Genomic DNA, 21891 nt, shown 5'->3' with positions numbered 1-21891 from the left:
CCTCAAAGATGTCATCCGGAATGGAAGTTGAAGATCGAGCCATTGTTCTTCTCGCTCTTCGGTCCCGGATAGTCTTTTTGGAGCGGAAAGAGGCACAAGCGGAACCGTCTTCAGGCCTCGTGTTCCGGGGAGAGGCACAGGTTACACACTTCATGAAGGTCGGTGTGGGGAAACTTCGACCCACATTGAGGACACTTTTTAAATGGCGTCCTTTCCATGAGCTGGAGTTTAGGCCTAGCTAGGCCCGAAGGCTTTCGACGACGACCGGAATCAAAGTATTCGATGTTGAAGAATAGCGTCTTGTGAAAAAGCATTAGAAACTTATTTCCTGTAAGTTGGTGAGGATTGCGCACCGAAGGAAATCGGTTTCAACACGGAGCGCTGGAAACACATCCGAGCCCGGTGGCGGAAAAAAACAATCTGGGGATGGAGCCGATGCCCATGCGCAGTATCATCCACAGGAGGAGTCACCTATCCCGTGACTTCCAAAGACTTTTCTACAACAAAACAAACTGCAAACATCCGGGCCCAACACTAGGTGGCAATCTATGCATAGTGTGCAATCTGCAGCTCATATGCCTCGAACATACATTTTCAAGAAGATTGTGTATCACCACCAGGAGTACAAAGTGTTCTTACATTTAGAGTGAACAGTAAAGAAATTCTTTGTGGGTGCAGCAGTGCTGCGCTGCAACACAGCACAAGCACTAACGCAAATGACTTCAGAAATGTCTGTAGAAAGCGGATCAGAGCCCACTGAGCACTCATTTGTACATCAGACATTAACTATTTGGAGGAAATTGCTTGTTTAAGCTCTGTTCTGGATAACAACTGATCTTGAAACCAAGATCAAGACCACGAGTATATTGTGTTCTGTACGGAAAATGTATTGAGCACAGAACACATTTACTGCAGTGATGAGTTTAATTGGTTTTCAGTACATAATAAAATACACTGAAATAGAAGAACAGGATACTCCTACTTATTTTCTTCAACTACTTTACAAAAGTCAACCAACTAGTTCAAGCGTAATGCAAATCTACTAAAAACGTCTTCAATCAGGAGCAGGAAAACCTTCAAGCAGTAGTCCCACTGCTTGTTGAACAGTGGAAAATAAAAATAAAATAATAGCCCCACTGCTTGTTGAACAGCGAAAAATAAAAATAAAATCATAACAACAAGAAGTTATCGTTTTATTTTCCTTTGCGGCTCAGGGTGGGCGGGGCTGGCTTGCCGCCGCCGAGGGAGCAGGAGTGGTTTGCACTCCCTCCCTACTTGCGCATGACTCTTTCACATGCCCTCTCGGGCCGGCCAAACATTTATGCGCAGTTGGCATGTTCTCCGTTGGGCTGTGCTACATAGCCCCTAGGAGAACAATCCCAAGAAGGCAAGATTGAGGAGAGGCGTGTGGTGAGGAAAAGCAGGGAAAAAAATGAATACCCCCTTTGCACGCCCCCCCCCCCTCCCCTTCTGCTTACCCCCCACCCGTTCAGAGGCAGCCGCCACTGCCTTCAAGCTATCTGCTGTACCAACAAACTGAGAAGGCTTTCTCCAGGGATTGATGGTGATCCATGTTGGAGACAAGTAGTTGCAATTTGAGTTCTCACTAACAAGCCCATTCAGGTTGGGCCTCCAGAACGAAAGATTTATTGAATCTATGGTGGCAGTTCTGTGCCACCACTATTGACTGAAGTCCGAGTGAACGGGGAAGGAGGCTGGGTGACTGCGATGGGGGGCACTTTAGTAGACAGAGTGGTTTTTTCACATACATAACAAATGTATGAAGGCTTGATATCGCTGAAATACATTTCAGTGGTTTAACTTCACGGACTACTGAATTACTTGAAATGGTCAGTCTATAAGAAGAAATCAACCTCAGAAAGGAAGAAAAAAATAATTGTACATGCCTACATGGTTGAGAATTTTCTCAACGGTTCAGATACGAAAAACACCTGCTTGGCGATGGCATCATCAATTCCTGTGCCATACAAATAAAGGCCTGCTGCAGAAACTGCATTTGGTTCTGTGAGTGCGATTGTAATTTGATTTACTGACAACCCAAGACTGCACATCCAATTCACCAACACAGCAAGTCTATTTTGCCTTTAGCTTGAAAGGCACTCACACCTGCTCCATTACTATAGTAGCCCATGTATTGGTGTACATGCCATCATTCCCTTCTAAAGTGAGCTTTTACACTAGCGCCAAAAAAAAACCTTGCTCCTGATTGGCGGCTGAAAGATAAAACCTGAACTCTAGGTGCAGAATGTTTCACTGGAAGCATGTGTTCCTTATCTTCATTTGATGTAAAGGTAGAAAATAACCCTAATTCGAAGACCTTTCATGGACAGCCAAGCACTGACTAGTTCCGACCTTGCAAGTGATCCATTATCATTTAAATATGTATGCAAAGTCGTTTTTAGGTCTTACCTGAGGCAACGCATGTGCTGTCGCTTAAGATCTACTATGTCGGTCTAAAAAGGGCTTGGAGCCCTCTAATTAATTACCATTTGTTGGCTTTCTTGTCGCCCTCATTTCTATGGCTTTTATTAGTCAGCGTGGCAGATGGTTTTCTTTTGCCGGTCATTCACTCGAGATGGCTTGGGGAGGATTTATGTTTCAAATCTTTAGATTTGAAACACAATGCTAGCTTTATTTCACTTGATCTATAATTGCAGACTATTATACTACTCACAGATGCATGAAAACGAGTGAAACAAAAAGTGCATGAACTCCAGTGAAGGAAAAAATTGGAACACAGACCAAGCCAAATACGTCCATGCTGTGACGTGATCACTTTGTTCACATCGACAGAGAGAAACTCAAAGGTTTTTAGAAGTATAGACTTAAAAGTTGCACTAGTTTAAATTCTCACTTTATTTGAGGTGCCTCTTTCTGCCCAGTTGTAAAACTTTTTTATATATGTAATGGAGCATCTCAGCTGATGAGAAAAGAACAGAAAATGTGTTCTTGGCATGTAGAGCTGCAGAGTTACACATTGTTGCATAGATTGCCATCTAGTGTTGGGCCCGGATGTTTGCACTTGTTTTTGTCCTGAAAAGTCTTTGGAAGTCACAAGAAAGGAGACTCCTCCTTTGGATCACATTGTGCATGGGCATCCGCTCTATCCTTAGATTGTTCTTCGCCAGAAGGGAAATGATGGAGCTTTGTAAGAAACAGGAAGGATGCTCATGTAAGCTGTATCTAATTAAGATAATACTGGAACAGATAAAGGTAGGCGGGTGGGCGTGTGCAACTCTGCAGCTCTACATGCCAAGAACAGATGCATACTGGTAAGTAGCATTTTCCATTCGAGGCATTTGAGATTAAGATTACACACTGTTGCATAGATTATATAGCAGTACCCCCTCTTAGCGGCGACCACCAGTATCTCTTGCAGTAATTTGAAATAGTGTTTTGAGTACAGCCTGGCCCACAGTAGCTTGTGTATAGTTTGCACATCTACACAATAGTGTTTTGTGAATGTGTGCGGTGTAGACCATGTAGCTGCTTTACAGATACCCAAGGGAATGTTCCCTAAAAAAGCCATTGAAGCCCCTATCTTTCTTGTGGAGTGAGCTTTAGGAGGAACAGATAACGTACGTTTAGCTTTGTGGTAGCAAATTTGTATGCATTTGACAATCCACCTAGCCATTCCACATTTTGATATGGGTTGCCTTTGTGTGGTGGTGAGAAAGACACATAAAGTTGTTTGGTCTTACGTAAGGGTTGTGTTCGCTCGATGTAGTAAAGCAATTCTCTTTTGGCATCTAAGGTATGAAGAGCTCTTTCCGCAACTGTTTGTTGCTGCGTGAAGAAAACAGGCAGCTCAACAGATTGGTTGAGGTGGAAGGGAGAAAGGACTTTACGAAGAAATTTAGGATTAGTTTGGAGAACAACCTTATTATGATGCATCTGCGGAAAAGGTTCCTGAATCCTTAGTGCTTGTAGTTCACTAACTCTTTGTAGAGAAGTAATAGTAACTATGAAAGCAATTTTCCATGCTAAAAATTGTAGCTCACATTTATGTAAAGGTTCAAAGGGAGGTCCCATTAGCCATGTGAAAAAAACATTTAAATTCCAAACAGGTGAAGGTGGTGCTCTGGGAGGAATTATTCTTTTAAAGCCTTCCATAAAGGCTTTTTATGGCAGGCACTTTGAAAAGTGATAGATGCAGTCTATTTTGTAGATATGCTGCCATGGCAGCAAGATGCAGGCTAATAGACGTGTAGGCTAAGTTACATCTTGGGAGGTGTAGTAAGTAACCTATTATGTGTTGAATAGACACATCTAGGGGATGATGTTGTTAAGGCAATAAATTGCAAAACGTTTCCACTTGGCTGCATAGCATGCCCTAGTGGTGGGACGTCTAGCTTCTTCAATAATGTTCATACGGTCAGGGGGAAGGTTAAGCTAACCGAATTCTAGGACCTCAGGACCCAGATCGCAAGGTTGAGCTGAGCTGTGTGTCTGATCTCTCCATGGTTCTGGGTTGAGGCGTGGAGATAGATATAGCTTTTGGTGCGGTACTACTGAAAGTTGTAGCAATCTGGTGTACCAGGGTTGTCTGGCCCAAGTTGGAGCAACTAGAATGAGAGTTAGGGAATGTTGCTGTATTTTGCGCATCACTAGTGGAATGTGTGGGAGAGGTGGAAAAGCGTACGCAAATCTGCCTGACCAGTTCATCCATATCGCATTGCCTTTGGATAGTGGGCGTTGATATCTGGCGGCGAAGCTTGGGCATTTGGCGTTTTTCGTGGGTGGCGAAGAGGTCTATCTGAGGTTGTCCTCACATTTGAAAGAACGGTTGAAGAACTTGTGGATTAAGTTCTCACTCGTGGATCTGTTGTGTTTGACGGCTCAACAGATCGGCTAGGTTTTGTTCCCCTGGAACATGTTGGGCTAAGAGAAAGATGTTCTGAGGTATAGCCCAAATCCATATGCTCTGTGCTAGCTAACAGAGTTGCAGAGAGTGTGTCCCGCTTTGTTTTTGTATGTAGTACATGGCTGTCATGTTGTCCGTGCGGACTAAGACAGCCTTGCCTGATATGAAATGCATTACTTACCTGTAACTGCAGTTATCCATTATTGGTATCTTTCATAGATTCACATGCCTGAATCATTCCCCGTCAGGGTGGGAGTCCCCGGTAAATAAAAAGAGTAATGTCATAAAGACATATACATAGTAATAGGCCAGAGGCCTCTCATTAGTAGCATATCCTTGTCCTTTTGTAAAAAAAGGACCAAACTAAAAAGGACCAAACTTTGGCCAAGAGCCAATCAGCTATCACCACCCTCTAGAACCTTCCTGGAAGGAGCCCTAGTCCCTCAGATTTTCGTAAGAACAGTGCTAAGTAGTACCTACTGAGAGAACCAAGGTGAGCCCTTCCAGGAGAGGTGGGTGGGTTGCATGTGAATCTATGAAAGATACCAATACTGGATAACTGCAGTTACAGGTAAGTAACGCATTTCTTATCCAGTATTAGGGGTATCTTTCATAGTTTCACATGCCTGAATCAGAGTAGCAAGCAATCATCAGCACATTTCGAATGGTACAACATGTAAAATCTCTTGATAATAACATATCAATTGTGAAATATAGCAAGTACCAAAATACCATATAAAAGAGAAATGTGCAAGCAGACAGTAGGAAGGTGGGATGAAAGAGAAGGCTCACCTCTAGTGAAATAAATGACGGAGCACAGCTTGTCACACTGCTGCATCTTTCATAAGTTAGGTATCCAAGCAGTAGTGCCTGGTGAACGTATGCGGCGTCTTCCATGTCTCCGCTCTGCATATGTCAACAATGGGTACTCCTGCAAAAAGCGCCATTGAGGTTGAGACCGCTCTAGTGGAATAAGCCCGAACTTTGGAATGCAGAGGATGTCCTGCTTGTTGATGGCAGAAAGCAATGGCTGCAGAGATCCAACGTGAAATGCTCTGCTTAATCAATGGAAGACATTTTCTGGGTCTGCTAAAGGCAACGAATAGTTGGTTGCATTTTCGAAATTGTTCTGTTCTGTGGATGTAGAACTTCAGACAAAGTTTAAGGTCTAGAGAGTGGATAGCTTTCTGCTGCGGAAAGTGGATTTGGGAAGAAAGGATGGAACCTTAGGAATGAATTTAGGGTTGGTCCTTAGAATCACTCTGTCCTGTTTGAACTGCAGGAAAGGATCTTGAATGGAGAAGGCTTGAAGTTCACTTACTCGCCTTTTCCAAGAAAGGTATTTGATGTTGGCTCTGTGTATTGGCTCAAAGGGATGTTTCATCAATTGAGCAAGCACAATGTTTAGTTGCCAGGTAGGTGGTAAAGCTCTCACCGGAGGAAACGTTCTGAACAGGCCTTTCAGAAACTGTTTAACAAGTCTATTGGACCAGAGGGAAGCACCAGATGAAGAACGCCTGAAACGAGACCTGGCCGCCAGGTGAACCTTTATTGAAGCATGGGCCAATCCTGAGTTTGCCAAATGGAGACGGTAAGGCAGAATTTGTGCAGGTGATGACGAAAAAGGGTGTATGTGGTTTGCTTTACACCATATACAGAACCTTTTCCATTTCAGGGAATACGTCTTGTTGGTACTGTCGGCCCGAGCCTGAGCTAAGACCTCCCTGCATTCCTGAGGAATGTCTAAGTTCTGGAATTCTCTGAACTCAGGAGCCAAGCCGATAATTTGAGAGATGCTGGATCCGGATGCTGGACTTGCCCGTGGTTCATCGTGAGGAGAGTTGGGCATGGTCTGAATGGGATCAGCAGTTCCAGTGATAGGAGATGAAGCTCCGTAAACCAGTGTTGGCGCGGCCACGCTGGGGCTACCAAGATCAGGGTGCAATGCTCTGCCTTCAGTTTCCGGAGGACCCTGGGAGTTAGGGGAAATGCGTATGCAAAGACGTTGCACCATGCGATCGAAAATGCATTGCCTAGAGATCCCTTCTGGGGATGCCAGCTTGCGTAATGTTGGCATTTTGCGTTGTGTTTGGTTGCAAACAGATTCCGGTGAGGCCTGCCCCATCGGGAGAATATAGAGTTGAGAAGTTGTTGATCCAGCTCCCACTCGTGGCATACAGAGCCTTGTCTGCTCAGAGTCCGCCAGGATATTGTCCAGCCCTGGGACGTACTGTGCCCGAAGGGAAATGTTGTTTTGAAGTAGCCATTTCCAAATCTGTTGAGATTCTTGAGACAACGTCAAAGAGCGAGTTCCACCCTGTTTGTTTAGATAGTGCATTGTGGTGGTGTTGTCTGTTCTCACAAGCACTGGGGAATCCTTGATCCGGGGCAAGAACGCTCTGAGCGCAAGGTAGACTGCTCTTAACTCGAGAAGGTTTATGTGCAGTTGTTTCTCTGCAGGGGACCACTGCCCGTTGATCTGGAGTTCCTGAAGGAACGCGCCCCATCCTTCTAAGGACGCATCTGTGGTTATCACATGTGGCGAAACTGGAAGAAGGAACGGAAGACCCTGCATAAGATTCTGTGGGTAAAGCCACCAGTGTAGAGCTTGGACAATGGAAGGAGTTATCCGGTTCACATCGTCGAAAGATCCTGTACATTGGATCCACTGAGTGGATAGCGCCTCCTGAAGTGGACGCATACGAAGGCAGCAGTATGGAACTAACAGGATGTTCGAGGACATCATTCCTAACAAGGATTTGTGAGGCGCACCGTGATGGTCTTTTTGGCCTGAATCCGGGCAGCCAAGGACATCATCTCGACTTGACGCTCCTGTGAAGGAAAAGCCTTTTTCTGGGCTGTATCTAGGACAGCACCAAGGAAAGGGAGGCGCTGGGACGGCTGAAGGACAGATTTCTCTTGGTTGAGAGTAAGTCCCAGGTCGTTGAAGAGTTGAAGACAGGCGTTGGAGGACTTGGTCACGCCTGCGAAAGTAGGTGCCTTGACGAGCCAGTCGTCTAAGTACGGGAAGACCTGGTGATGTTGGCGGAGGTACGCTGCTACTGGAGACAGGCATTTTGTAAAAATGCGTGGTGCCGACTTAAGGCCGAAGGGCAATACCCGAAACTGGTAGTGTTTGCCAGCCACAGCGAACCTGAGGACTTGCTTGTGGTTTCTGTGGATCGGTATATGAAAGTAAGCGTCTTGAAGGTCTAAAGACAACAACATAAAGTTGTTCGCATTGAGGAGTTGCAGCACCTCCTGGATGGACACCATACGAAATGACCGTTTCTTGAGGAATTTTTTGAGATCTCTTAAGTCCAATATAGGTCTCCATTTTTTCTCCTTCTCACGAATTAAGAAGAATCAGGAGTAGAATCCCTTGCCCTTTTGGAGGATTTTTATACTGGAGGGTACCTAGTGCCTTTGCGGTATTAGTATCTTTTTAGATACCTTGAAGCATCTCATCGATGTGTTGTCCAAACAGAAGTTGGCCATCATACGGCATGTCTAATACTTTAGTCTGCACTTCAGGTCGGAAAGATGTTGCTTTGAGCCAACCTTGTCGCCTCAGGACTGCAGCTCCTGCCAGCTGACGGAACCCCGTGGATGCGATATCCATTGCAACATCAATCATCTCTGAGGCTGAACGTTCGCCTTCAAGGAGAATCTTTTTTGCCTCTTCCTTCTGTTCTTCTGACAGTGATCCCAAATATGTGGCGATATCAGCCCACATCTGACGGTTGTATCGTCCTAACAGTGCCAAAGAGTTTGCTGCACGCACTGTTAGTGCTGACATAGAGGAAAACCGTTTCCAATTTTGTCAAGTTTTCTGCCCTCCTTATCTGGCGGCTCCGTCAGCGCAGCAGATGGATGTTTTGATTTGCGCTGCGCTGACTGAGTAATGACCGAGTCCAGCTTTGGATGGTCAGTAAAGCAAGCTGGAGCAGTTTCCTGAGCCCTATATTTTTTGTCCAGTCTGGGCAGAACTGGAGGCAAAGATGAAGGGTTTTGCATTATTTTCACCCCTTGGTCCCAAACATATTCAATGATGGGAATGGCCCGAACAGCCTTTTTGAATGGTTCCTTAAAATCGTAAAGGAAGCAGTCCTGTTCTGTGGTCATTTGGATTTTAAAACACAACGCCGCCCTTTCTAGGATATTATGGAATCCTCCAATGTCTTCTGGGGCGAATCTGCTTGTGGTAGTACAGAGGATGCGGGACATGGAATAACGTAGTCATCCCATTCGTCCTGTGTGTCCTGAAGTCACGTTGTTGCTCTTCTTTTTCTTCTTCCTCATCTGAGGATGGAGGAGGACGCGAAGGAGCAGGGTTTGGTTGAAGCACTAGAGGTGGAGGCAGAGGTCTAGGTGGAGGTGACACTACTGGCGGTGGAGGAGGAGTGGAAGAAAACCTCTGTTTGTAGTCAGCAATCGAAAACTGCAGATCTGTCACTATGGATGCTGGGAGACACAGCATAGGCTGTGAAGAAGGAGGAGGAGGAGGAGGAGGAGGCTGGTATTCCTCCTGGTATTCCACTTCATCCTGTTCTTGGTCTTCACAATCTGAACTTTCATGAAGTTTTACGTGTAATTCAGATGGGCTGGTTGCTGTTTGAAACATAGAGCCCTCATCAGAGTCTTCAGTGTCCAGAAGATGAGGAGGTGGTAGTGCCTGGACTCTGCTCGGAGAGGTCAATTACGGCGTCAGAGTACGCTTAGTAATCTTGAAGTGCGTATATGCATACTTCAAAGGAGGAGACGCTATCGTCGTCGAGCCCGTCGACGGGGTGGTCGTCGACGGGGGAACGTCGACAATCAATCTAGAAGCCGTCGTCGACGGCTTAGTCAACGCTGGTGTCGACGTCGAAAATCTCGTTGACGACTTAGTCGACGATGAAGTTGTCGATGGAGCCTTTATCGTCGATGAGGATTTTGTCGACGAGGAAGCGCTCGTCGACTGTGGCGTCGTCGACGATTTCTTGATCACAATAATAGATGAAACAGACCTACCCGTCGACGACGAGGATGTAGTGGTCCTCGACGTGGACGACAAGTATGACGCCACCGACGTGGAGATAGTTGCTGTCGACGCCGTCACAGGCAGAGCTGAAGACGTCGTGAAAGGTTTCTTGAAGGTAGGATCCTGAAGAGAAACCTTCACAGCCATGGTCTTTGAACGAACCTCTGAAGACTTGGGCGTCTTCTTTTGAGGTGGCTCCAAAGATGGTCCTCGGGATGACGTTCTAGGCCTTTTGGGAGAGGAATGTGCACTCCTGATGGAACACTCACTCTCACCTGAAGAGACTGCCTGGTCCTTGTCTTTCAGTCTCTGAAGCCATATCAACAGGCGGCCCTCTATGTCCTTGAGAGTTTTAGCCGAAAAAGTGCGGCAGACTTTGCAATCCTTTGCAGAGTGGTCAGGGTAGAGACAATAAAGGTAGTCCTCATGCCCGTCATCTACATGAAGCCTCTTTTTGCCACAAGAGGCACAAGGTCTAAAAAGCCATGGTGAACTGAAAACCCCTCACAGAAAAATAATTCTGAGAGAAAATTTGTGGAAAAAATCCAGAAATACAGGAAAGCTGAGCAGAGCTCAGTGGAGACTCCCTTAGCACGACGTGCAGTAGAAAATCTGATGGACTAGGGCTCCTTCCAGGAAGGTTCTAGAGGGTGGTAATAGCTGATTGGCTCTTGGCCAAAGTTTGGTCCTTTTTTACAAAAGGACATGGATATGTTACTAATGAGAGGCCTCTGGCCTATTACTATGTATAAGTCTTCATGACATTACTCTTTATGTACCGGGGACTCCCACCCAGATGACGGGGAATGATTCAGGCATGTGAATTTATGAAAGATACCCCTAATACTGGATAATTGCTTTTGGAATGCCTTTCAGGCTAGGAATATGGCTAGTAACTCTAGGTGGTTGATGTGGAGTAACTTTTGTTGTGGTGTCCACCTTCCCTGAATGGTGTGTTGCAGTAGGTGAGCTCCCCAGCCGGAGAGTGATGCGTCCGCGGTCATGACTATTTGAGGAATTGGCTTCAGGAATGGTCGCACTTGGAAAGGTTTTTGGTGTTCCACCTTTGCAGAGAGCGGGGAGTACGACCGGCCACAAACACTAGATCTGTTAACACCTTGACTGCTGCCCAGATTTATCACCAGTGCTGGGCCCCAATGTTAATGGGTGTGGTCATGACGGAATGGTTCCGTCATGAGCACAGCTCAACCGATGCTCATGACGGAACCATTCCGTCATGAGGATCGAAGGGGTTAATTGAACTTGAGCCTGGTTCCATTGGCGTGCTAAGCACTCTTGAAGAAGACGCATCTGGAGACTTTCATGAGGCACCATGAATATGTAAGAGGCCATCATCCCTATGAGTTGCATGAACACGCGAGCTGGAAGAGAGTGTTCCGGTTGAAATTTTGTTAGAAGAGCTTGCATGTTTGCTATTCTGGCAGGAGAGGGATAAGCTAGCGCTGTTGAGGTGTTGAGGTGTTTATTGTAGCCCCGAGGTATTGTTGTATGTGGAACGGTTGCAGATGGGACTTGGTGTTGTTTACTGTGCACCCCAGGTTGTGTAGTAGTTGGATAGTGGTGTGGGTGTGTTGCACACACTGGCTGTATGAGCTGGCTTTTATGAGCTAGTCGTCGAGATATGGGAAGACGTGAATGTGTTGGCTTCTTAAGTGTGCTGTTACCACCGCTAGGCACTTGGTAAACACTCACGGTGCTGTTGCGACTCCGAATGGGAGTACCTTGAATTGGTAGTGCTGACGGTCCACTACAAATTTGAGATCTTTTCTGTGAGGGGTGTGAATGGGAATGTGGAAATAGGCGTCCTTGAGATCTATGGTAGCAAGGAAGTTGTTTTGTTAAAGAAGAGGAAGGACCTGCTGGAGTGTGACCATGTGGAAATGGTCTAATTGTATGTACAGGTTTAGGGGTCTGAGGTCTAGAAAAAAGCCTTAGAGAGCCGTCCTTCTTTGGGATAAGAAAATACAGGGAGTAAACTCCTTTATTTTGTTGGTGCAAGGGTACTGGTTCTATTGCACTTTTTTGTAAGAGGGATATTACCTCTTGCTTTAGCAGTAAAAAATGTTCTTGTGACATTGGACGCTGTTTGGATGGTATGTTTGGGGGGAGTAGATGTTGGTTCGAGACAGTAACCGGATTGAATTATCTGTTGCACCCACCTGTCTGATGTGATGTTGGCCCAGACAGGAAGGAATTGTTGGAGTCTTCCCCCAACTGGAGTGGAATGTTGTGGGGGAAGTGATTGGGTAGGGGTGGAGGCAGAACGGGAGGTGTTAGTCTTGCCTCTGCCTTTGTTATGGTTACCCCTGTAACCACCTCTTTGGTAGCCTCTAGTGAAGGTGGATTGGGTGGGGGTTTTGTAAGAAGTGGAGGGGCTATCTGAGGAGTAGCCTCTGGTGGTGCTTCTGTAGGATGAGCGACAAAAGGAGCGTCTGGGAGCTTGCGTCTGCAAGGCTCCCGTAGATTTAGCTGTGTCGGTATCCTTTTTCATTTTCTCAAGGGATACGTCAACATTAGGGCCAAATAGGTGTTGCTCATCGAATGGTTGATTGAGGATGGAACTCTGGACTTCCGGTTTGAAACCTGAAATGCGTAGCCAGGCATGCCTACACAAAATGACACTGGTGTTAATTGCCCTTGAAGCAGGGCAATTAACCACATCTAGGGCACAACGGATGGAGGAATTGGTGATAGTTTTACCTTCTTGACTTAGTTCATTGGACCTATTTTTATATTTATCTGGGAGGTGCTGCATTATGGATTCATCTTAATGTGCCCTGCCGTACCTCGCTAATAGTGCTTGAGTATTGGCGATGCGCCATATGTATGCTGCCTGTGACGCCGTTCGTTTGCCAGAGGCGTCCAGAAGCTTACGCTCCTTATCTGGTGGGGCGGCCTCACCTGATGTTTACGAATTGGCCCTTTTTCGCGCATTGGAGACTACAAGGGAGTCTACTGGTGCGGGGCCTTTAATGTAGACTGGATCTTTAGGGGCAGCCTTATACTTTCTCTATCCGGGGTTTAATGATTAGAGTCCTGACTAGATCTTTGAACACCTCTGGTGAATGCTTAATGACCCTCTTAAGCATGGGTAGAATTGAGGTGGACTTGTGTGCGGTCAAAAGTGTCCATGAGAAAATCTTCTGGAGAGGTTGCAATGTCCTTTTTAGGAGGAGGAGCTGATGCAGGCGCATCTAGTGGTCGTTTCTTGGAGCTAAGAGTCAAGTGACCAGTTTTGGGATCCTTTACAAGAGTTTTTTGGGAAGGATCTTGTCGGAATAGTTCTTCTGTGGAACATAGACCCTTCGGTGCCGAGGTCTTTGGTTCCATAGGCTTTTTTGGCACAGACTCAGTAGCGGTTTTATGTTTTTTTGGCTTTGAACCGTGACCTTTTGAAGTGCCGTTGGCCGGTGGAACGTGTTTCCTCGGTTCTGAGGCCTTTTTCGGCTCCGTGGCATGGGAGTCGGGCCCTTTGGTGGCAGTTTTTTGTTTGGCTCCGAGTGTGTTTTCGGTGTGGAGGAGCCGGTGCCAGTTTTCGGCACCGAGTGCTTGGATGTGGAAGCAGCTGTCGGCGTGGATGAGGAAGAGGACGGCTTCTTTTTCGGTGCCGGTAGGTGTGTGTCGGTACCAGGGGTAGACTGACTCAAGCCCAAGACGCCTGAAGGCTTAGTAAGCTTCTTTAACGGGCCCGAAGGCAGGGCATGGGAAGCAGTCTCTCAGTGTGCACCTGGGCCAGACGGTGAAGGTGTGACCATAGCCTTTTTCGAGGGTGTCAAGGAAGGGTCGGGGTCGACAAATGTACTTACGACCCGCTGTGCCGAAGTGATGTCCTCGACATCCGAGACCTCTGCTTCGGAGTCGCTGCCGGTGCCTTGTTCGACCGGCTCTTGTTCTGGCACATCGACGCCCTCTTGAAAGATGTCATCGGGGATCAAACATGACAAGCGAGCCATGGTCATTCGAGCTCGTCGGTCCGGAATTGCCTTTTTGGAGCGGAAGGAGGCGCAAGCTGAACAGTCTCTGGCCTCGTGCTCCGGTGAGAGGCAGAGGTTGCACACCTCATGGAGATCGGTGTGGGGAAACTTCGACTCACATTGAGAACACTTCTTGAATGGCGTCCTTTCTATGAGCCGGAGTATAAGGCCCAGGTAGGCCCGAAGGTCTTCGTCGACGGTCGGAGACTTCGAAGTTGTTGAGACTCGCGTTGATTGGGAAACACGTTCGAGACAATACCGTCTGAAAGGGTGAAGGACTGCGCGCCGAAGAAGAATCCATTCCAAACCGGAGCGCAGGAAACACATCGGAGCCCGATGGCAGAAAAAAGCAATCTAAGGATGGAGCGGACGCCCATGCGCAATGTGATCCAAAGGAGGAGTCACCTATCTCGTGACTTCCAAAGACTTTTCAGGACAAAAAGAAGTGCAAACATACGGGCCCAACACTAGATGGTGACCTATGCAACAGTGTGCAATCTGCAGCTCATATGCCTCGACCACTTTTTTTTAGCTGTTAAGAATGTGAACCCTAAGGCCTGGCTCAGCTGATAACATGGCTGCCTCTTGTCAGTTCAGCGTACCACTCCGATCTGGTGAGTGCTCTCATTGCTGCAGCAATCTGGCCTACAGCCACGGTCCTCTAGAAGGGTCCAGGGTGCATCTTCTCCAACTCCCCATTTGAGCCTTGTCTGTGGGCAGAAGAATGACTTTTTTTTTTTTTATAAAAATGTTTTTTAAAAAAAACAAAAACTGAAGAATGGCTTCTACTGCCTGGGCTGTCGCACTGTGGCAGCACAGAGTGCGGCATGGGGCTAAAACAGCTGCACCACTGCGGAGGGTAGCGCGTGCGGAGTGTAGGAAAACGAGCAATGACTATGTGGAACAACAAATGGGTACAACCTTTACCCATAGAAAACTGGGAAAGAAACAAAGGTATGGAGCTGAATAAGCAGCAGACAGTGTGAAAAATACTGCTCCTCTAGAGGAGTCAGCTTTAAAAGCATTCCATAATGCTCAGAGAGGATAATCTTTATGAAGATAGACTTTTGATAAAAGTTTAACAGGACTGCTGCTCCATCATTTTTGGAATTTTTAATGAATTTTTATCTACATTCTATCACCCTTTGTCAAGCCACTAACTCGTCTGTTGAAAAGGAAAAATCAGAAAAAGACCTCCCAACCTGTATGCAAACAGTGGAGGAGTGTCCGCTTTGTTTAAAAAAAAAAAAAAAATGCAAGATACTCGACGGGGGGTGGGGGGGGGGTTGTATATTTGCAAAAGTCAAACAGTGGCCCCAGAATTCTGGAGAAACTAGGGAAAGGGCAATTTCCACCAATGTTGCTTAATAGGAATGCATTAAACAAATTCCAATGTGAAATTTAGGGAAAATTAACCCCTTACCGTAAAATGGAGAGGCTCTTGGCCCCAATGTCTTGGCAGCCATGTTGAATACCTGCTATCAGGTAAGGAGCAAACTTGTGAATTGAGCCCTTGTCTTGAATGGAGCCAGAGACACCCTGTGCTACTCTGACCTTATCTCCCTCACTGAAAAGAAAAGAGAACAAACATTGTTAGAAGAAAAACAATTCAGCACAGTTGTGGAAATTACATTTTCAAGATGTTTAAATGAATACCAATTCTTTAAAATTACAGTTTTAAGGTATTCTCCTAAACTAGACTATTAAATCATTAGACAGAATAATGGTTATTAACCATACGGAGTGCTTCCAAATTATTTCATCAGCTGGACTCCAGCACCATGCCCCCTGTTATGTATATACATTTTTAGACACAGGCACCATTTGTAGAATGCAGGACATGCATTTAAATGGTAGGCGACTTGTCCAATTTTGCAACAATTATTTGTATTACAGTTTACTTTCATCCAAAATTTTATCATTATGTTTTCACCTTTAAAAAAGCATGTGCCAGAAAAAAGGTTACAGAAAATATTACTCATGTCTCAATATTAGCCACTTAATATTTTTTTAGCAAACCCCTACCCTGTCAAAACTAATTAAATTGTTCAAATTCTGGCATTTAAAGTGGTCATTTTGGCCAAAGAGTATTCTAAAACTGCCAGATTAATTCGTCTCACCAAAATGCTAATGCAACCCTCAAGTAGACAGTTAAGAGAGCAGTGAACTTGGCAGATGCATATAAGAGGCCAGCCTGCAGCAGTTGTCATATACTTTTCTTATACAGAACGGTCGTCTTACCATAGAGCTTTTGTCCGTGCACAAGTTAGCAATTAAAAGCTTTACGCTTGCAGATCCAAGCTCAAAATTCCTTGAAAATGAAAACGAGATATTCACAGTCAAGAGCAACAAGCCCAGGTCAAACATATGCAACTAAGTGTGTACCTAATAGCAATGTCACTGATTAGTGTGCTCCCAAACAGGAAGTAGTGGGTTTTCAATAATGTAGTACTTTAATACGCAACTGGTTCAACTTCCTGCATGTGGAGTTATTACACAGCCAGGAATAGTTACAAAAAAAATAAAAAATGCCAGTTAAGAAAAGGTGGGGTCACCCTAGAAAGAGAAGTTTTTGCTTCATTAGAAGGTATCCAGGATGTCCGAAAATAGAATAGTCATTTAAGCGACAATCAGCCCAGGAAGGAATAATTTATCAAGTGGAATATTAATGTGTTAGGTGTCTCTTAACTCTACACTTAGATTAAAACATGCTAGATTTGCAGGTTGTGGACATGTAACTAATATACTTCTATAGTAAACCATGGTTTGCTGTGACCTAGTAGAAAATGAAAAATCTATAACAAATTGAATTTTTAAACAACGGTTGGACAGCTCAGGTGCTCGGGTCACTCATGCCTGGCTCATTAAGGATCTCTTGCTGCTTGACATCATTCTGGTATAAACAAAGCCCCACAAACAACAGATAAAGTGGTCTACACCTCACCTGAAGTATCGCTTTTGGCTGCTGGTGCTCTTTTCCATAGCATCCAGGGACCCCATGCCTCTGTATTTTTTTAGCCGTACTCCATCAGAGAAGAAATACTCTCCGGGTGCCTCGGTGGTGGCCGCCAGCAATGAACCCATCATTACTTGTTTGAAGATGCAAGTAGAGAGGAAACAAACACATTAGAATGGTTCTTTTGGCAAAATACACCATCTACAGAATTCAGAGCTCTCTCCATAATAAACACAAACTCTACTACATGTGCGCCCCCTTGGTTCATTCATGAATTTTATTGGCTCAATATTTTTGTAAACGTTACTGAGCACACCTTCAAAAGCTTATTCCTCCCATTTGAATTCCATTTCCAAAATGAGGTTAGCACTCTTATAGCCCTAGACCTTAAGGACACAAATGAGGAATTGGGTTCCATGCCATTTACTTTTTATTTTTAAATCTAACTTTGCCATGACATTCAAGGCCAAGTCACAGGGATGGATACAAAGAAATGGCTGCCATCTCAAAACTCTCAGCTGATGTTGAAGAGATGTTATTAGAAGAGACAGCTGACCACTTTGAAATGTTAAAATAACATGATTAATTACACAGCTTTTAGAATCAGTTTTATATCAAACACAGCATGAGAAGAACTACAATAAATCATATTGATTCAAGAAATCTCATTTATGAGAATTTCAAATGATAGTAACCCTTAACTTCATACGACAAATTTGTCACTGTAAAACAAATATTCAAGGGATTTTGTTTGCTACTCCAATGCAGGTTAAACTTTGTAAAACTCTTATTTGGTTAACTGTTGTGTCGATAGTTGATTTCCAAGATTATTATAATCAGGCTAAAATTCTGAAAATGTGCACCTTAGCCAAAAGTCCAAACAATCATTCACAGATTGTAGATTGCAAAGTATATATGGTTATCTTTTGTGAGATAGTACCAAATTATCTAACATGTAGGAGCAGAAATGTATTTATGTCATGATTGAACCAGTATTTTTGAAAATATGTCAAAGTGGCGGAGCTGGGAGCATGGGGGATGTACACCTTGACATTGAGAGTATAACACCGTGATTCTTCTATGGGAGCATGACCTATCAATACGATTTATTATGTTTTTATACAATTGCAAAACCAAGGATAAAGTGGTTATTGGTATTGTTGGATGAAAGTGCAGTATGAAATGATGAGGCTTACAAGATGTTAGGTTGCAATGATCCCAAGAGTGTGTACAGGGTTAAATTACGAAAAGGACACCACAATAATGGAGCATAAATAAGGATTATAAAATGGAGATCTAATAAACCACCTCAAAGGGAAAAACAAATTCAAATACGAGCTTTGATTTATTGTTGGAAACTCCATTGAATTTCTTTTTAAATCGAGACAGTTTTGTTAGATGAAAAATGACAGGGTTAATGAATTAGGCAAGGCTAATGAACAGTGCAACATTTTTATTCTGCGAGAAATCCAGAGTAAAACCGAAAAAATGAAAGGATAAATTGTCCTTAAAGCCTTCTGAGATGCAAACAACATTTTGTAGAGTTTACAGTTTGAAGTATTTTCTAATTAATATGTAGCAATCAGCAACAATATTTTTATCAATAGTTCAAAAAATGACGGCACTTAAGATGTACCTGTTGATGCACCTAGGGCTAAAGCTTTTACTACATGGCCCACAGTCTGGATTCCGCCATCTGCAATCACAGGTACGCCAAACCTGCGTGCGTATTCTGCCACTTTATAGACCGCCGTGCCCTGCGGCCTGCCACATGCCATCACTGAAAGGAAGAACAAAACCACCTGCATTATGAGGTGCCCAAGGGATAAAAAAAAGTGTACAAGAAAACCCCCTTCCTGCACCACAATAGGCATCTATACTATAGTACCAGTGGCAATTTCTCGAATGATAGCAGGAAAGACCTAACAGGGACATGTAGACGGTCCCTCAGACTGTAGTCTTCAGAGTTTACTCTTACAATAGGATAAGTACCCAGTGTCTGTCCCAGGACTTTAAATTACAATTAATCATAGGATTCCTCCAATACAGTTGTAAGATGAATCAATACATTTGCAGCCCGGCATGAAAACTTCTTATAGGCTGGAGTCTCATTTGACAAATAATTATATGATCCCTTCATCTCAACTCGCCTCCAGCACAATATGTTAATTTCCTCCACTGTAATAGCACTAGAGACATAAGTAAATGTCTACGATAACCGATTACTTGCAGACCTTTTTCCAATGCACCTATAACTTTGAATTAGACTTCTCATGCAGGCAGTACCCCAACTCAGGCGCTCTTGACTTTGGAATGCCTTTGATCTACCTCTTTCTTCTTGACAAAGCATTTTTAAGAGGATACCATTGTGTAGGTACTGCCTCCTCAATGATGTATCATGTGATGTTTTTCTGGTGTTTAAAACTCTATATGCCCTACTACTGGAGTCTTCTGTTTGACAAGTTAAATTAGTTGGAAACCTTTCAGTAATTATTCAGTGTAACCCAGATACGTCTTCTGTGGAATGGCTAAATCACCCACTGCCTAATCTTGTACTGCTTTCAAGTGTTAAGTACTTTGCTGGACTGAACGAAAAGTACCACTTCTGACAACTCATGTTTTTTAAAAATTTCAATATCCTTTAAAATAGGAACAAAAGGAAAGCTGCCCTTGAAACTCCTCCTACAGCCACTTCAATTTCTACCTTCTTCACCACAGTTTATATCATGTAAGCTGGTTTTAACATAATGAAAGAACCCCCATGGAGGCAAGTATAACAGTACTTTACAGAAAGCATGCTATGAGAAAATAAAACATTACTTTAGCAACCATTATAATTTTTCGCAAAACGTTTACAAATAGGCACATATACAACTGCCGAAGATTAATTACCGTCCTGAGCACTGGAGGAGGGGAAGGTACAACCATACCCTAAATGTCATGGGAAAATAGTAGGCAAAGTGCATTCAAAGAAGTTTCTTGGTTTAATACTCACTTGGTACAGTCTTGTCATCCACTTTATGACAGTTTCCTTGTGCACAAGTGACAATAAATGATTCAAAAACAATCCAGCAGAGCAAGTATCGCATTTTAAATTGACACTGCTCATTTAAAATGCCCAACTTTGATTTGCATCTACATATTTCAATAGATATCTGGAAAACATACATCTTATGTTGCTTTCAGCAGGAGCAAACTATTAAAAACAGTGGAGCTACTTAACGCAAACATAAGAAAGAGACAAAGAATGTGTACTTCTTGAACTAGCGAGGAGAAAAGTTAAACTGATGCTTAATCTTTTTAAAAGCTTGCACCCCAATATAAAGAATAGGAAAAAAAATGCACTTAACCACGTAGCCGAGTGTCCTCACCTTCCTGCGTGATGCAAATAGACCCACAACCCATCCCTACACGAAGGGCATCCACACCAGCATCAATCAGATTTTTGGCCTGAGCAGCAGTTACAACTGTGGACACAAAAAATTAAATAAAACAGAAATCTTAAGAATGATTTGCAAGATAAGTATTTCAATATTGGTTGTACGACTTTAGCACGCATGCATTTAAAACACATGCCTTTACCAAGCATCACTTGCAAAACAATACCTTACTAAGCATTGCATTTACCACGCAAGATAAGTATATGGAGGTAAGTGATACCCATATGATGGAAAATGCTACTTACCAGTATGCATCTGTTCTTGGCATGTAGAGCTGCAGAGTTGCACACTATGCATAGATCGCCACCTAGTGTTGGGCCCGGATGTTTGCAGTTTGTAGTTGTCCTGAAAAGTTCTTTGGAAGTCACGAGATAGGGGACTCTTCCTTAGGACCACATTGTGCATGGGCATCTGCTCCATCCCCAGATTGTTTTTCGCCATTAGGGAAATGATGGAGCTTTGCAAGAAAAGGAAGGGTGCCCATGTAATTTGTATCTAATTAAGATAATACTGGAATAGACAAGGGTAGCCGGGGAGGCGGGTGGGCGTGTGAAACTCTGCAGCTCTACATGCCAAGAACAGATGCATACTGGTAAGTAGCATTTTCTGTTCGAGGCATACGAGCTGCAGATTGCACACTATGCATAGAAGGTATAGCAGTACCCACTCAGCGGCGACCACACCTATCTGTTGCAGTAGTTTTGAATAATGTTTTGAGAACAGCCTGGCCCACATTAGCTTGTGGCTTTGTTGGCACATCTACACAATAGTGTTTTGTGAATGTGTGCGGTGTACACCATGTAGCTGCTCTGCAGATGTCATCTAGGGGAATGTTCCCAAAAAATGCCATTGAAGCCCCTATTTTCCTTGTAGAGTGGGCTTTAGGAGGAACAGATCACGTACGTTTAGCTTTGTGGTAACAAATCTGTATGCATTTGACAATCTATTTATTTATTTCAAAGTTTTATATAGCGCGAACAAGATCTTTGCCGATATCAGAGCGCTTTACAGAAACAAGGGGTAGGGGCAAACAAGAGGGTGTTTAAACAAACTATTAGGTACAATATAGTAGTCGGTAGTACGCGAGTAACAACATAGGATAGCAGTCAGATAAAAACTTAAAACAGATAGACAATAAGGTAACCAGTAATACAAAAAGGTGCAAAGTCTTTGATCCAACAAAAATAGAGTTCAAGTGAATTTAGCCATAAGGATGGCTTTTACCTCTTTCTTAAAAAATGCAGTGGATGAGATAAGTCTGGTTTCAGGAGGGAGTGCATTCCAGATCCTGGGTGCCATCCCTGAGAAGGAGCGTTTGTATGTTTTTTCCTTCCGGAATCTTCGAGGTTTCAGGAGGAGATTTTTTGTGCTTTTGTGCCTCCTGATATAGTCAGCTTTTGAGTGAGGTAATTAGGTGACTTGTGGTGTATGGCCAAGTGTGTCAATAGGCAATTTTCAACTGTATTCTGGCTCCAAAAGGCAGCCAGTTCAGGGATTTTAAGTCAGGGGATATATGAGAATGTTTTCTTGATCCAGTGATAAGTCTCGCTGCAGCGTTCAAGGAGGCTCTTAGGGGTGCGGTTGTTGATAGG

General features: G+C 44.1%; 1 protein-coding gene across 9 annotated transcripts in view; it reads right to left on the bottom strand.

Moving 5' to 3' along the window:
• IMPDH1 (inosine monophosphate dehydrogenase 1) overlaps positions 1-21891 on the bottom strand; it is a 526992-nt gene that overhangs the window by 54443 nt on the left and 450658 nt on the right. For 5 of the 9 annotated variants that reach the window (XM_086918878.1, XM_086918880.1, XM_086918882.1 and 2 more), the window contains 4 exons: positions 20210-20326; positions 18496-18639; positions 16848-16992; positions 15327-15470 (listed from right to left, as the gene is read on the bottom strand). In XM_086918878.1, the coding sequence (XP_086775004.1) occupies positions 15327-15470; positions 16848-16992; positions 18496-18639; positions 20210-20326 (550 nt within the window). The remainder of the gene's footprint in view (positions 1-15326; positions 15471-16847; positions 16993-18495; positions 18640-20209; positions 20327-21891) is intronic. The other 4 variants (XM_086918881.1, XM_086918879.1, XM_086918886.1 and 1 more) reach the window with 1 other exon arrangement.

Source organism: Lissotriton vulgaris, chromosome 1_1 (assembly GCF_964263255.1).
Source record: "Lissotriton vulgaris chromosome 1_1, aLisVul1.2, whole genome shotgun sequence".
NCBI classification, from domain to species: Eukaryota; Metazoa; Chordata; class Amphibia; order Caudata; family Salamandridae; genus Lissotriton; species Lissotriton vulgaris.
Note: the sequence above shows the minus strand (reverse complement) of the source record. Positions and strands in the feature narration are given on the sequence as shown.